The 14,811-nt window shown below is 60.2% G+C and overlaps 1 protein-coding gene across 2 annotated transcripts; it reads left to right on the top strand.

Annotated features, from left to right (window-relative positions):
• The first annotated feature begins 1,588 nt into the window (after window positions 1–1,588).
• On the top strand, window positions 1,589–9,739 carry SPATA20 (spermatogenesis associated 20). Of its 2 annotated transcripts, XM_036342019.1 has the most exons (17): window positions 1,589–1,696; window positions 2,433–2,550; window positions 2,668–2,847; window positions 2,944–3,008; window positions 3,185–3,339; window positions 3,432–3,575; window positions 3,675–3,876; window positions 4,205–4,335; window positions 4,434–4,538; window positions 4,751–4,825; window positions 4,922–5,131; window positions 5,221–5,413; window positions 5,738–5,906; window positions 6,176–6,387; window positions 7,870–8,069; window positions 9,172–9,252; window positions 9,363–9,739. In XM_036342019.1, the coding sequence occupies exons 2-17, from the start codon at window positions 2,474–2,476 to the stop codon at window positions 9,531–9,533; spliced, it is 2,370 nt and encodes a 789-aa protein (XP_036197912.1). In that variant the 5' UTR covers window positions 1,589–1,696; window positions 2,433–2,473; the 3' UTR covers window positions 9,534–9,739. The 2 variants fall into 2 exon arrangements, with proteins under 2 accessions (XP_036197912.1, XP_036197911.1); XM_036342018.1 differs by lacking the exon at window positions 2,433–2,550 and having other exon boundaries at window positions 1,620–1,696.
• The last annotated feature ends 5,072 nt before the right edge of the window (window positions 9,740–14,811 follow it).

The raw sequence follows: 14,811 nt of genomic DNA on the forward strand, positions 1-14,811 counted from the left end.
AGTTGGCTTCTCTGGAGTCTGACCACATGGACCCCTCCCCTTGCAACTCTCTGTCCCACTGCCTCTGGGGTGCCACCCTGTCCTGGTTTTCCCTTGATATTGTGGCCATTTCCCCTCTTGTCTTTCATGGATGTACTCCTGAGTCCTCCAGCCAGGCCCGAGCCTGCTTCCCTCCTCTCACTACAGTCTGCCTGATCTCTCCTGTGCCCGCACTGTCTCCACGCTGAGCACCCAGATTCCTCTCGCCCACCCACCTCTCCTCTGCATCCAAGCCTTGTCATGTCTACATGTATGTCTCAAGGGCTCCTCAAGCCAGCATGTTCAGAATTGACCTCATGAACCCCACCGAAGCCTCTCCCTGTACTGACATCCCCTTCTGTCTCCACCTCCACCTGGTGCAGACCTCCACAGCCTCCTCTGGTCCGGCTCTGGCCTCCTCACCACTCCTGCTGCTGTTCTTGCCCCTTTCCAGGCCATTCTTCATTGGGGAGACAGAGGGAGCTTTCCAAAACGCAGGGTCACTCCCCTGACCAAGCCCTTCAACAGCTTCCCTCTGCTCTCATCAACAACAAAATTCCCTCTCCCGGCTCAGGAGTCCCTCAAAGACTTGGGCCTGAACCTCAGTCTCATGTACCGCCTCTCTTCCCTGTGCTCTGAACTGTTGCCAGGCTGGCCTCCTGCAGATCCTCAGCCTTGACTCACACTGCTCTGCCCCAGGGCCTTTGCATATCTCTCCCTCCTGCTTCCCCAGTACTCCCCACCTGTCCTTTCCAGATTCCATCCTCTTGTTCTTTGATGACGGCTACACAAACATGATTTCCTCAGGGAAGCCTTCCCCCCTTGCCTCTCCCACCAGACCAGGTTCCTTGTTATACTTAGTCATGGTCCTTCTCCCCGTGGGTGGTTGTACATTCATTTGCATGGCTTTCAAATGAGCTTCTACCTCCTTCATCAGACTGTGCCGCAACACAAGGGCAGGTGCCTGGTCTTTCTGCCACCGTTGTAACTAGCAGAGTGTCTGGTAGGCAGTGGGGGGCACTTAATAAATATTGGTAGAATGTAGCAAATGAGACACGTGTGTAAAGTATCTGATGGGACAGAAAGTGGGTTCGTCATTGTTGGTCAGGGAAGGCTTCCTGGAGTGGGTGCGATTTGAGCCGGACCCTGATATGGAGAAGCGGCACCGAGGCAAAGCTCACTGGCTGGATGGGCCCGACAAACCATATCTTCTGCTCCGGCCTCATTTCTCATTTCTAAAATGGGCAAGGGTTGACAAAATAAGCCAGGGCTCTGGCATTCCACGGCCTTGGCATCCGCCAATCCCTCATTTCTCCTCAGGAGGGCGATCCTCCCTCAAACAGCTGATTTAGGTCTAGCCCAGTCCACCCAATTTCGTGCGCACACCCAGGTGCTCCCAATCCCGGGTTGTCCTGTATGGAATCCCGCGCTCGGCCACCAGGAGGCGCTCTGAGACCAGTCACTGGCCCGGAATGGTGGCCAAGACCAGCCGGCGGTTAGGTCGCTGCCCGGGCCCGCCCCTTGCGGCCTCCAGACCTCCCTCCTTCCCTCCCTCCCTCCCTCCGGGTCCGCAGCGCACGGGCCCAAGACCGGGAGCAGCCATGCTGGGCACGCGAACTTGGCTGTGCCGCGGCCTCCTGCAGCTGCGCGCCAGCCCCTGCCTCGCCTCCAGCCGCAGGTACAGGCGGGCGAGTGGGTCGCTACTGCGTGTCCTGTGCCTGCTGGGCCCCAGGTCCAGGCATCCCGGGCGGGTGGGCGGGCGGGCGGGCTGCATGCTTGGCCAGCCCCTCACGCCTGACTCCTCCCCCCTCTGCACTCCCTAGTTGGCGCCCTGGCCCTGGCAGTAGCGTCCTCCTGCCCTCCAAGCCCCTGCCCTCCAGCTGCAGGGCTAGTTCCCCTGGGATTCTGTTGGGACCCCTCCTCCAGGAAGCCTTCCTTGAACCCCAATGCTAGGCCAGGGTTTTTGTCTGACAGCACCCTGGGCTGGCCTGTCACAGCCCTGATTGGTGCAGGGACCTGTCATGAATTAGGCTACCCTGCAGCACCGCCCTCCAGACTGAGCCCCCTGAAATCAGGGTCAGTTTCTGATTTACCAGGGGTCCTGGCAGACTGGTAAGGGACCTGGCCCCACAGAAGTGCCATGTGAGTCGATGTGGAGTAGGGAGTGTTCTCTCGATTTTCCTCTCATTGCCCCTAACCTGGTCCAGTCCCAGACTCAACTCTTCTCGCCCTGTCCAGCCACCGGCACCGGGCGGCCTTTCTGCCCGATCCCACGCCAGGCATGCCAGAGAGACGCCTCCAGAACCATCATCCTGGGGAGGGGCCCGGCTAGGGGGAGAGAATGGAGCCTGAACAACCATTCTGCCCATTGTGACTTGCCCTGACCTCACAGTCATCATCCTTCCCACCGCCAGGCCGAGAAGTTGGGGGAGGCTAACCTGGCAGGGAGCCCCCAATGAGCCACCTTTCTTCATCCCCCCCAAAACATAAGGGGGAGCACAAAGGCCACAGTCTCCCCCGTGGTTCAGAAAGGTGGGTTGGGCTGGGAGCAGGGGGTTCCGGGAGGGGTGCCAGAGGGCAGGGGTGGGGGGGAGTGGGCCTCTGGAGTGGTGGAGGGAGACCCCTGGCCTGACCCACCTGCTGGTGCAGGGGTGGCTCCTCCCGGGACAAGGACCGCAGTGTGTCGGTCAGCAGTTCAGTGTCCATGCCGGCCGGAGGGAAGGGCAGCCGCACCAACTGCGTCCAGTCCACGCCCCAGAAGGTCCCGAACCGCCTCATCAGTGAGAAGTCACCGTACCTCCTGCAACATGCCTACAACCCTGTGGACTGGTGAGTGCCTCCCCCTATGCCCTTCCTGGGGCGGCCGGGCTCTCAGCTCCTCCTACACCCCGGGCTCCTGAGTGACGCCTTACCCCGCCGGCCTAGGTACCCTTGGGGTCAGGAAGCCTTCGACAAGGCCAGGAAAGAAAACAAGCCCATTTTCCTTTCAGGTAATGCACCGGCCTCCCCTGGGATGGGGGGTGGGGGGGCAGAGTGGTGGCGGATAGGGGCAGGGGACCTCCCAGAAAACCAGGGGTCAGGGTTTCCACAGTCCCGTCGGGCCCCCTTGGCTGGCACCCCTCCGACCAGTCACTGGTCCCCATGGCGGCCCACGGCCCCATTCCAGTGGGGTACTCCACCTGCCACTGGTGCCACATGATGGAGGAGGAGTCCTTCCGGAACGAGGAGATTGGCCGCCTGCTCAATGAGGACTTTGTCAGTGTGAAGGTGGACCGGGAGGAGCGGCCAGACGTGGACAAAGTGTATATGACCTTCGTGCAGGTGCGTGGTCTTCCCATGGGAGGGTGGGGGGGTGCGCAGGCACGGGGGGTGGGGGTGGGGCGTTCCCCTCACCCTTGCCCTCTCTCCACCAGGCCACCAGCAGTGGTGGGGGCTGGCCCATGAGTGTGTGGTTGACTCCCAACCTCCAGCCCTTTGTGGGAGGCACCTATTTCCCCCCTGAGGATGGCTTGACCCGCGTTGGCTTCCGGACAGTGTTGCTGAGAATACGGGATCAGGTGGGTGTGAATGGGGGTGGTGGTGGCAGGGGTCAAGGGCGAGGGAAACCAGGGACCCCCACCCAAGCTGACCTCCGGGTCTGCTCCTGCCTTGCACAGTGGAAACAGAACAAGAACGCGCTGCTAGAAAACAGCCAGCGTGTCACCACAGCCCTGCTGGCCCGGTCGGAGATCAGCACGGGTGACCGCCAGCTGCCACCCTCTGCCGCCACCATGAACAGCCGCTGCTTCCAACAGCTGGATGAGGGCTATGATGAGGAGTACGGCGGCTTCGCCGAGGCCCCCAAGTTCCCCACACCAGGTCAGTGCCCCCCCCCCCCATGCCCGCCTCACCCCAGCCTGGCTTTCTGATGCCTGTCCTGGCCAATGGCTTGGTCATTCTCCTCCCGTTCTCCGTACTCCCATCCTGTCAGTAGCTATCTACTCAAGACCTGACTTATGACCTTAGCGGTGACCCTGACACTGACCTGAATATAGCCCTTCTCTGCTCTGGGGTGACCACTGACCCCCTGACCCCGAGCCTGTCAGAGAGACTGCCTAGTTGTGTGAAATCCTAACCCCAGCCTGGCCAGAGGCCTGCTGACCACCCAGATCTGCACCCTCTGTTCCCCCCATTCTCTCGCCCGCAGTGATCCTGAGCTTCCTGTTCTCCTACTGGCTCAGCCACCGACTCACCCAGGACGGCTCCCGGGCCCAGCAGATGGCCTTGCACACCCTGAAAATGATGGCCAATGGGGGCATCCGAGACCACATAGGGCAGGTGAGGGGGCTAGATGCTCCCCGGAGGGGGCAGCAGGAGGCAGTGGGATGGGGGCAGAGGCTGGGGTCGGCCTCCAGACCCATGTCCTGTCTGTACAGGGCTTTCACCGCTACTCCACGGACCGCCAGTGGCACGTCCCCCACTTTGAGAAGATGCTGTATGATCAGGGGCAGCTTGCAGTGGCCTATTCACAGGCCTTCCAGGTGACCCCTGACCCCAGCCCATCTACCTACTCCTGGCTGCTCTTCCCAGGGTCTTTCTGGTAACTTGTGGCTCCCCCTTGACCCCTCTCCCAATCCCCTTCCAGAAGGCCAGTACCCAGGTCCCCTCCTCACTCTCCTGGGAGGATGTTGCCCGCCCCCCTATACTTAGGCTGCCCAGGGACCTCTGTTGACAGCCTCCTTCCTCCCCTCAGATCTCTGGTGATGAGTTCTATTCCGACGTTGCCAAAGGCATCCTGCTGTATGTGGCTCGGAACCTGAGTCACCGGGTGTGTGTCCACTGAGGCAGGCGGGCCTGGCTGCGGGAGGGCTCGGGGCCTCCGCCGTGCGGAAGGCTGGGGCCAGCAACTCTCCCCTCCCCACAGTCTGGAGGCTTCTACAGCGCAGAGGATGCAGATTCGCCTCCTGAGCGGGGCATGCCGCCCAAAGAGGGCGCCTTCTATGTGTGGACGATCAAAGAGGTCCAGCAGCTGCTCCCAGAGCCCGTGCTGGGTGCCACAGAGCCGCTGACCTCCGGCCAGCTCCTCATGAAGCACTACGGGCTCACGGAGGCCGGCAACATCAGCCCCAGTCAGGTGAGGACTCCTGGGAGCCTGGGAGGGGCAGGGCGCTGGGCCGGAGGACAGGCTCATGGACTCTCTCGGACAAGAGCTATTCTCCGCAGGACCCCAAGGGGGAGCTGCAGGGGCAGAACGTGCTGACCATCCGGTATTCTCTGGAGCTGACTGCTGCCCGCTTTGGCCTGGAGGTGGAGGTTGTCCGGACCTTGCTCAATACAGGGCTGGAGAAGCTCTTCCAGGCCCGGAAACGTCGGCCGAAGCCGCACCTGGACAGCAAGATGCTGGCCGCCTGGAACGGTGGGGCAGCCGTGTCTGAAGCCTGACCCGTTCATAGAATTACCCTTCACAAGGCCCCTTCCGTGTGTCCGACACCTGCTGTATATTCATTTTCCCCTAATCAGGTTGATTGTCTCTGGCCTGAGGCTCAGAGAGTTAAGTAACTCAGCCAGGGTCACAAACAGGGGCTAGGAGCCCAGCCCTGCCTGGTGCTGGAGCCTAAGTCCTACCCCCTCATGGAATGGCTCCAGCGAGGCGTCAGGGCTTGGGGGGGATTAGGGGAGGGGACACACCTGGAGGGCCCCGGCCTGCTTCTCACGACCACTTGGTGTCACCTCCCTCTAGGACTGATGGTATCTGGCTACGCTGTGACCGGAGCTGTCCTGGGCATGGAGAGGCTGGTCAGCTACGCCACCAATGGTGCCAAGTTCCTGAAGCGACACATGTTTGACGTGGCCAGCAGCCGTCTGATGCGGACCTGCTACGCAGGATCTGGGGGGACCGTGGAGCACAGGTGGGGGTGGGCAAACAGCTGAGGAAGGCTTATCTCCCCGGGCACCCAGGCCTATCTCTGCTCCTATCCTCCCCTTTGGGTACGCTCCAATCCTGGCTCTGCCATCTGCCGGCTGTGAGCTTTTGACCATCTTGGGCCTACTTGCTCATCCGGGAGATGGGCTAATGATACCCACCGGAGAGGTAGATTTTTTGTGTTAAATGAAAGAATGCACACAAAGGGCCGCTTCTGTGAAAGTCTCTCTCCCCTCCCCCTGCCCGTCTTCTCAGCAACCCGCCCTGCTGGGGCTTCTTGGAGGACTACGCTTTCGTGGTGCGAGGTCTGCTGGACCTGTACGAGGCCTCGCTGGAGAGCGCGTGGCTCGAGTGGGCCCTGAGGCTGCAGGATACGCAAGACAGGCTCTTCTGGGACTCCCGTGGCGGCGGCTACTTCTGCAGCGAGGCTGAGCTGGGGCCTGGCTTGCCCCTGCGCCTGAAGGATGGTCAGTGAGGGGTTGCAGAGCTGGCCTGGTTTCCTGGACCCAACGGGTTCTTGGTTTACCCTGCAGGCGGCGTAAGCTGGGTGGGTGGGGAAGAGCCATCGGGGGCAGGCGCCAGGCCCTCCTGGGTGCACATCTCCGTCACTTACTCACCAAGTGACTTGGGGCTGGTCTCAGCCTCATTTTCTTAATATGCAAAGTGGAGTGAACACTGGTGCTAGCTTACAGGGTTGACGTAAAGATGAACTCTTCTGTGAATGTGCTTAGCACAGTAACTGGCATGCCTGGATTCATATATCGGACAAGGCTGACTTGTTTCCTCCTCTCATGAAGCTTATAGTGTAGCAGGGGAGACAACCAATACATAGTGATACGTAAGGCAAAAATGCACGCACAGACGCATAGTTAAAATTGTGAGCGCCATGAGGAAGTATGGGGCCTTCATTCTGCATCCTGTCCCCTAACTTTTCTCGGTAGCGCTTACCATCACCTGACGTGTCTGGTCCGTTAATGGTCCCCCCTGCCCCTCACCTGGTCTTGAAAGCAGGACTTTGCCACTGCTGCATCCCCAGGGTCTAGCACAGGCTTGGCACATAGTGGGTGCTCAACAAACATTAGTTTGATGAATAAAAGGCACTGAGAGAGAACAACAGTAGAGCAGAACTCAGCTGGAGGGAGGTCAGACTAAACCAGTGACAAGTTCATGTAAGCAAGGGTCAGAGGACAAGATGGGGCCCTGTGGTCATGGAGGAGTTGGGGGGTAGGGGGGCAGGTTATGGGAGGGGATTTCAGGCAGAGGGAACAGCCTCTGAGAGGCCTGGAAAGGGCAGCCTGCGCCATGGAGGATGGAGGCAGAGATGAGCTTGTGAGAGTGCCCAGGGGAGGAGCGGGGCTGGCCCCCTGCACGTCTCGTAGGCGTGGCAAGGAGTCCAAGGCTCTGAAGGGTTTAAGTGGACTGTGACCTGCTCTGATTAGATCTAAGAATGTCACTCTGACTGGAGGTGGGGAAGGGATGGGGCGGGGAAGCAGGGAGATAGGTTAGGAGGCTGTTTGTTGATGGCATTCAGTTCAGGCAAGTGCTGGCAAAGGCCTGGACCGGGGAGAAGAGTGAGAGGGGAGAAGTAGAGGATTTGGGTCTCTTCTGGCTGCAGAGCCAGCCGTCTCATGGAGAAATTAGAAGTGGGAGGTGAGAGAAAGGGAGGGACCAGGAGAATGCCACCCTGGCTGGCAGCTGCGTGGTTGAATGGAGGTGTCATCAGTGGGATGGGGGAACCAACAGTGCGTCTAGGGAAGGGGAGTTGACCGTGCCTGTGGGAGAGCAAAATCTCCATCACTGCTGTGCTGGCATTCCACTCAGACCTGGGCCAGGGGTGGACAGGGACTCCTCTCCTTCCCCTCCCTCTAGCCGGCCTGGCCACAGTCCTGGGGCAGGGTCCCGGAGCCCAGGGACCCTCCCTTAGGGCTCTGCCCCCATGCACCCTGCAGACCAGGATGGTGCCGAGCCCAGCGCCAACTCCGTGTCGGCCCACAACCTGCTTCGGCTGCACGGCTTCACGGGACACAAGGACTGGATAGACAAATGTGTGTGCCTGCTGACCGCCTTCTCTGAGCGCATGCGCCGTGTCCCCGTGGCATTGCCCGAGATGGTCCGAGCCCTTTCGGCCCACCAGCAGACCCTCAAGCAGGTGGGGTGCCGAGGACACTTGGGCTGGGAGCCTGGGTGGGAGGGAAGCTAGTGCCACAGTGGGAGATGGGGACATGGGGCCGTCCCCCAGAGCTCAGGCCCATGAGTGTGTGGCCATCTAGGAGTGTCTGTGCGCAGGGGTCTCGGCGGGAACAGCTGTAAGGGCCGCTCTGTGCAGGTGGAGGGGTCTGTGAGTGTGCATCTGAGACAGGCCTCTGGCACAAGCAGCTGCTCTGTGAGTGCCTGTGACTGGGGCGCTCAGAGCCGGGGACAGGAGGCAGGGGCCCTGTGGGTGGTGGTCCCCAGGGCAGATGAAATGTTTCTCTGTATGTCTCCGTGTACCATGTAGTTGGGTCTGCTGGTGTGTGTGCAGGTATATGCTGTACATTCGCATGTTTGCCTGTATATCTCTCCCTGTGTGTGTGTGTGTGTGTGTGTGTGTGTGTGTGTCTGTTGCTTGTATATGTGGTACCTGCCTCTATGTGGGCATATGTGACGACTCTGTCTCTCCGTGTATGGGTCTCTGTGTGTTTGTACCGTGTGTGTGTGTGCATGTGTCTCTGCCCATGTGTGCATCTTCCCATGTTCGTATCACTATCACTATGTATGACACCTTACGGATTTGCATGCACATGTATGTGTGTGTGTATGTGTGTCTGTTGCTTGTATATGTGGTACCTGCCTCTATGTGGGCATATGTGACGACTCTGTCTCTCCGTGTATGGGTCTCTGTGTGTTTGTACCGTGTGTGTGTGTGCATGTGTCTCTGCCCATGTGTGTGTCTCCCCATGTTCGTATCACTACCACTATGTATGACACCTTACGTATTTGCATGCACATGTATGTGTGTGTGTGTGGGGGGGGGTGAGTTTGTGTCCTTACTTGCCCATCAGTGAATCTGAGGCAGCCTCCTGGTGGCTGGTCTGGGGAATGCTGAGCAGAGTCCCATTCTTCTTAAGGATATAAGGGTGTGAAGGGACAATGGGGAAGCCCTGGTAGGTCTGGGTCCAGCCCCCCTGCACCTGACACTGGAGGGTGCCCAGGTGAGGGGGCTGGGGCCCTATGGTTGATGGGTCCCTGAGTTCCCTTCCTATTGTGCCCAGATCGTCATCTGTGGAGACCCCCAGGCCAAGGACACCAAGGCTCTGGTGCAGTGTGTCCACTCCATCTACATCCCTAACAAGGTGAGCGGCTGTGAGCCTGGCCCCGCCCTCTCCTCCTCGGCTCCCCAGCATCTCCTCTCTGCCAGTGTCCCAGCAGCCCCAGGTGACCCCTCTCTCCTGCCGCCACCCAGGTGCTGATTCTGGCCGATGGGGACCCCTCGAGCTTCCTGTCCCGCCAGCTGCCCTTTCTGAGTACCCTGCGGCGGCTAGAAGACCGAGCCACCGCCTACGTATGTGAGAATCAAGCCTGCTCCATGCCTATCACCGAGCCCAGTGAACTGCGAAAATTGCTGCATCACTGACTGCCGGGCCCCCCTGGGCTGGGACTGGAGCAGGAGGCGGAGCTCCCCAACCCACCAGAGAATGGGCCCTGCAGGGCCCTGCAGAGCCTGCGGCCAACCCTGGGCACCCTGTCACCAGGTGACCTGGCCATCCACACTGACCCCATGGGCACCCACTCACCTTGAAATAAACCTAACAGTGTCCCGCGGTGACCTCGGGGCCTTGTCCTTGCTTGTGAGAGAGGGGCCTCAGACTCCAGCCCAGGCCTAGCAGCCCAGGCCCCCTCCTTCTGGGAGCCCCTAACGGACCCCTCTGCCTTCTCAAATTCCTCCTTCACCTTCAGAGGTCACCCTGCCCCTGGCCACGGCCACTGTGGTCACTGTGGTCTGGGTAAAATTGAGGTCAGGGGACCAGTAATGACCAGTGACCACTGAGAGTGGGAGTGGGGTGGAGTGTGGACTTGCCCAGGAGGGGAAAAGCCAATTCTTGCCCTCAGGTGGTGTTGAGCAAGGAGCCTGCCCCCCGCTTCCCATCACCCCCTCTTGTTTTAAGCTGGGGAAGGGGCAGGAAGATGCTTTCTACTAACTTTTATTTTCCATGAAATGACAACATTTCCATACGCTCCGGCACATTGTGGGAGCTGCTGTTAGCAGGACCAAGGATGTTTCTTTTGGGGTGTCCATCCAGCCCCCGGCCTCAGCAGGATGGAGCCAAGCCTTCCTGCAGGACATCCAGGTCAGGGGCAGAGTTCCTCTCACTTGGAATGCCTATTGAGTTGGAAGCCCTCTGAATCAGAGCCCTTCCTGCTGCAGGGAAAGCTGTGCCTTCCCAGGACCTCCTGTCCCCTCAATGTTGGAAGATCCTCACAAGTCTCCTTCTTGGCACCCACCCCTTCACAGGCCCCAGGAACCCCATCGAGCTTCCACCATGTGGAGGGCACTAGGAATTGTGCTTTGGGAAGGGCAGGTGTCGGGTGAAGGGGCTGACAGGTGGGGAGGAGGGGACGGAGCTGTCCCCCGACCCTGACCTTCAGGAGCCTGCTGAGCCTTGCCGCCTCAGAGCCAACAGCACAGATAGCCGGGAGGAGCTGCTGGACACCAGACCCGAGTGTGGCCACTGCTGTGGGGATGCCAGCAGCGGGAGGAGCGGGGCATGGAGGAGCTGGAGACTGGACTGAGTCACTCCAAGGTCTGCTGAGGACCCTGGCCACCCCCTGGGCACGGTCACACACAGTCACACATGGTCACTGGGAAACAGGGTTTATCCGGGCAGCTGGGCCCTCTGTGCAAGCCACCGGCCCATCTGGAGGGGATTAGGGCTCCGGCCAACAAGGTCAGCTGTCCCCTTTCCGGCCGGAGCCTGCCCAGCCTTGCCAGGAAATCCGAGGGCTGGGCAAAGAGAGCCTGGTCTGGGGGCAGCGAGGAAGGAGGTGGAGCCCTGAGAAGCACAGGTGGCCTTTTTGGCACCCCCAGCCTCAGCTTTGGAAAGGTCTAGGCCAGCGGTTCTCAACCTGTGGGTTGTGCGACCCCTTTGGTTGTCGAACGACCCTTTCACAGGGGTCGCCTAAGACCATCCTGCATATTAGATATTTACATGACGATTCATAACAGTAGCAACATTACAGTTATGAAGTAGCAACGAAAATAATTTTATGGTTGGGTCACAACATGAGGAACTGTATTTAAAGGGCCAGAAGGTTGAGAACCATTGGTCTAGGCAGTTTGCAAAGTCCTCTTGTCTCTGTCATCCCATTGGCCCTCATGAATGAGGTGGCAAGGTGAGTATACTTTCGGCCTCTGGATAAAGATATTCAAGGCCCAGAGAGGCTAAGAGATTGGCCTGAGGTGGCTCAGCACGTCTGATTCTTGCTGGGGCCTTCAGGATCCAATAAAGACCACTTGAGCCAGCTGTGAGGGAGGGGGCATTTGGTGTCTCCTGTCCCTCCTTCCAGTCTCCCTTCTGCTCCTGTATGTCTGCTTTCCCGTCCTCTGGTACCAGGCAGGCACCTGGATTCTGTAAGTGGGTTCAGAGGAAGGCGTTGGGGCCTTCAAGGGCTAGTTCTCTGGGAGTGCTTGCATTTTTTAAAGAGGGCAAGTCTTGCTCGGCTCTGGGACTTTAAGTCTGCACCCCCTCTCCCTCACGCTGGTCCCTCTTGCTCTGCTCCTTGCTCTGTGGGCGGGACTGTCCGGGAAGAGCTGTGGGCCAGGGCCATTGGAGACAGGGCCTCCTGATTTGGGCAGTTGCTTAAGTTAATTTCATCTCTCCGAGCCTCAAGCCTCGGCTTCTTTACGTAAAAAATGGGACAACCACCACCCAACTCCCAAGGCTGCGGGGTGACTGAATGGGACAATGTATTATTGCTGAGCAGAGAGCATCACAGATGGGGAGATTATTTCGGTTCCTGAGGAAGCCCGCCAGGCCAGGCGTGAGGGAGGCGGAAAGGGGTGAGGGCTGGAGGGGCCGCTGGCGGAGCAGTGCACATATGGGGGTGCTCCCTCAAACGCAGAAGAAAGCTTAGGTAACACTTAGGCCTAACTTCTTTGTTGGGAAACTGAAGCCCCCCCCCCCCAAAAGGAATTTCTTGTCCCCCTCATTCCCTCTCCTTGCCTGAGATCCACTCATTCATCTAACATAATAGATACTAAGTACCTCTTTATCTGCCAAACATTAGATTAGGCCCTGGTGAGTCAAATGGACATAGCGCCTGCCCTCAGGGAACGTAGAGCCTAGAGGGAGAGAGAATCATTTCATTACTACAGACATAACCGTGTTACTCCCGCCTGGACAAAGTGCCGCGGGGTTCCAGACTCCTGTCCAGCTCCGCTGTGTCCTCTGCACCTTGGCACTCAGGCACTGCACAACTGCTGAGAGAAGGCCGCCCTCAGGAGACGATGTCAGAGATGGGGCGTGGACCGTGGGAGTGAAAGATGGTTACGAGGTTTCCTTTGCCTCTTCTATGGGTTCTGTCTCTCCTCTCCCCTCCCTCCCTCAGGCTAACAGTGAGCACCCCTGAGGGGGATGTCAGAGCACCCTGGTGCCATGAACAGAGACCAGGATGCCTTAGGTGGCAGGTCACCCCAGGCCCCTAGCCCAGGGAAGTAAATGTGGGTCTCCGTTTGTTCAGACGGTGCCTGTGTCTACCCCTCTGCATATGTCCTAGAACAGAGTTCAGCCCAGAGACAGGGGGTGGCCTGGGTGGTGGATGAAGGTGTTGACCTTGCTGACCACCAGGAAACACGACCAAGCCGCTCTGGCCTCATTTTCCCCTTGGCAGAGAGGGGATGGTTAGAGTCACTACCTTCCCTAGGCCTCTTGACCCAGTCGGCCGGCGCAAAGGGCAGGCAGACCTGGCAGACTGCGGACCGGCGGGAGGGAAGAAGGTGTCAGACACGTGGAGCCAACCATAAATAGGCCCCTCTCCCAGAAGACCGCTGCGAGTTCAAGACTCCGGCTCCGCTCGGCACACGCAGAATGAGAGCAGAGACTCCCGCCAGGAGAGAGGCACCAAAGGGATCTGCTCATTAGCATGAAATGCAAATGAGCCCGGCCTCATTTGCACAACTCGGTGCGGGGACTCGGAGAAAGGGCAAACCGGGAGGCGACGGCGCAGCAGCCGCTTGGCCTTCCCCACCGCACTCAGCGCAACCCGTCCGGGACGGAGCCGAGACACCCGCCCCACGCGGCGGGAGGCGCGCGGGGGCTGCGCGAGTGGCGCAGCCTTGAGGGAGCACGGAAGTGGGGGCGGGGGAGGCGGGAGCGGGAGGTCATCTGGCCCATTCCTCTGCCTCTCCGCCGTGGTGTACGCATCCCGAAGGCTTGGGAGACTGACCGGCTCTGTTCCTCCGGGTCTACCTTTAGCACAAATGGGGAAGCGCTTCCCGACCGCCAATCCTCGGTGCTCTCCCCGCCCCACCTCGCCCTGCACCCAGCACCCAGCACCCAGCACTCCCGCGGCGCTCTGCTCACAGTACCCACAGACTTTTGAGTTGGCGGCCAGCAGGCTAGGGCTGCCTGAGCTCGGGCAGGTGAATCGGGAAGGTGAGGCCAGGTGGGGGCTGGGGGCTGCACGTGAGTGGTCCCGCTCCTGGTGGCTTGGAGATGTGCCAGGAGAGCAGCCCCACGAAGCTCCTGTCCTGCGTGCTGTCTCCCCATAAACCATATTGGAACTTGAGAGGGAGAAACTGAGGCACGGAATGGCGGGTTGGTGAAACTTTGCAGGTTAAGAGTCAGCAAAGCCCAGCTCTGGGCTTCCACACTTGAGCCTCCCCCCACCCCAGGTCCCTTCGCAGGAGCCTATCTCTGCTTCGCAGCTGCTTTGGGGGATAGGCTCTGGGTCCGGCGTGACCTGCCGGGGGGCCACGTGTTCCAGTGCAAAGCTCCCGCGTGGAATGCACACCCTCCGCAGGATCCCTGGGGGCAGAGGCAATGAAGCTCAGGAGTGTCAATGCGAGGTCAGGGTCAAAGCAGCAGGAGTGGACTGGGACTAGATCAAGTCCAAGAGGGTGGGAGAGGCCACGTCCAGACTTTGCCCACCCCAGCCTTTCCTTGGATCCGCCGGTTTTCCCCAGACGGGCTCCCTCCAGCCTCAAGCCCTGTGCCCGGGGCAACCTGTTCCGCTCTTCTCCTCCCGCAGTCCCGCTCGGGCTCTCCTCCAGGGTGGGCGATTAATCTGGGGGATCCCTAGGTTTCTCCCTTGGGATCCAGGTCGCGCCCCACACCCGGGTCGCCTGCCTCGCTCTTTCTCCAGGCCCGCCCAGAGCTGAGCCCCGCCCTCCGGCTACCGTCCAATTAAAGGGTCTTGGACAAAGAAGGCGGTGGGGGCGGGCGGCGCGATCCCAGGACCCCGCGCCGAATACTCTGATTTCCCGGGGCTTCCTCCAGGGGAGTCCCCGAGACCCCAGCGGCCAATAGGAAAGTGGGTTCGGTCTAGGTAGCCGTCTAATTGGCTCCGGCCTTCGGGAACGGACCCGGGGCGGAGAGGAGGAGAGAGGGGCGGTCCTGGGCTTTGGGGTGGGAACCGGATTCCAGCTGTGGTTCTCTCCCGGGGCGCCCCGCCCGCACTGCCACGGCGGCCGGCCAATGGGCACGCGGCTCGGGGTCCACGGCGCGCGGCGATTGGCTGCGAGGCTGGCTGGGGGGAGGCGGGGCCGAGGCTTGAAGTTGGAGTGAGGGATCCAGCTGCGGTGTGCGCCGCGCTCCTCGCCGCCGCTTTCGCTCGCTCGCTCCGCGTCTCGGCCGGAGGAGGCGGCTGTGGCGCCGGCGAAAGCTACGGCAGCGGCAGCCACCGCGGCGGTGGCG

This window comes from Myotis myotis, unplaced genomic scaffold, assembly GCF_014108235.1.
Source record: "Myotis myotis isolate mMyoMyo1 unplaced genomic scaffold, mMyoMyo1.p scaffold_m19_p_17, whole genome shotgun sequence".
In the NCBI taxonomy this organism is placed as follows: Eukaryota; Metazoa; Chordata; class Mammalia; order Chiroptera; family Vespertilionidae; genus Myotis; species Myotis myotis.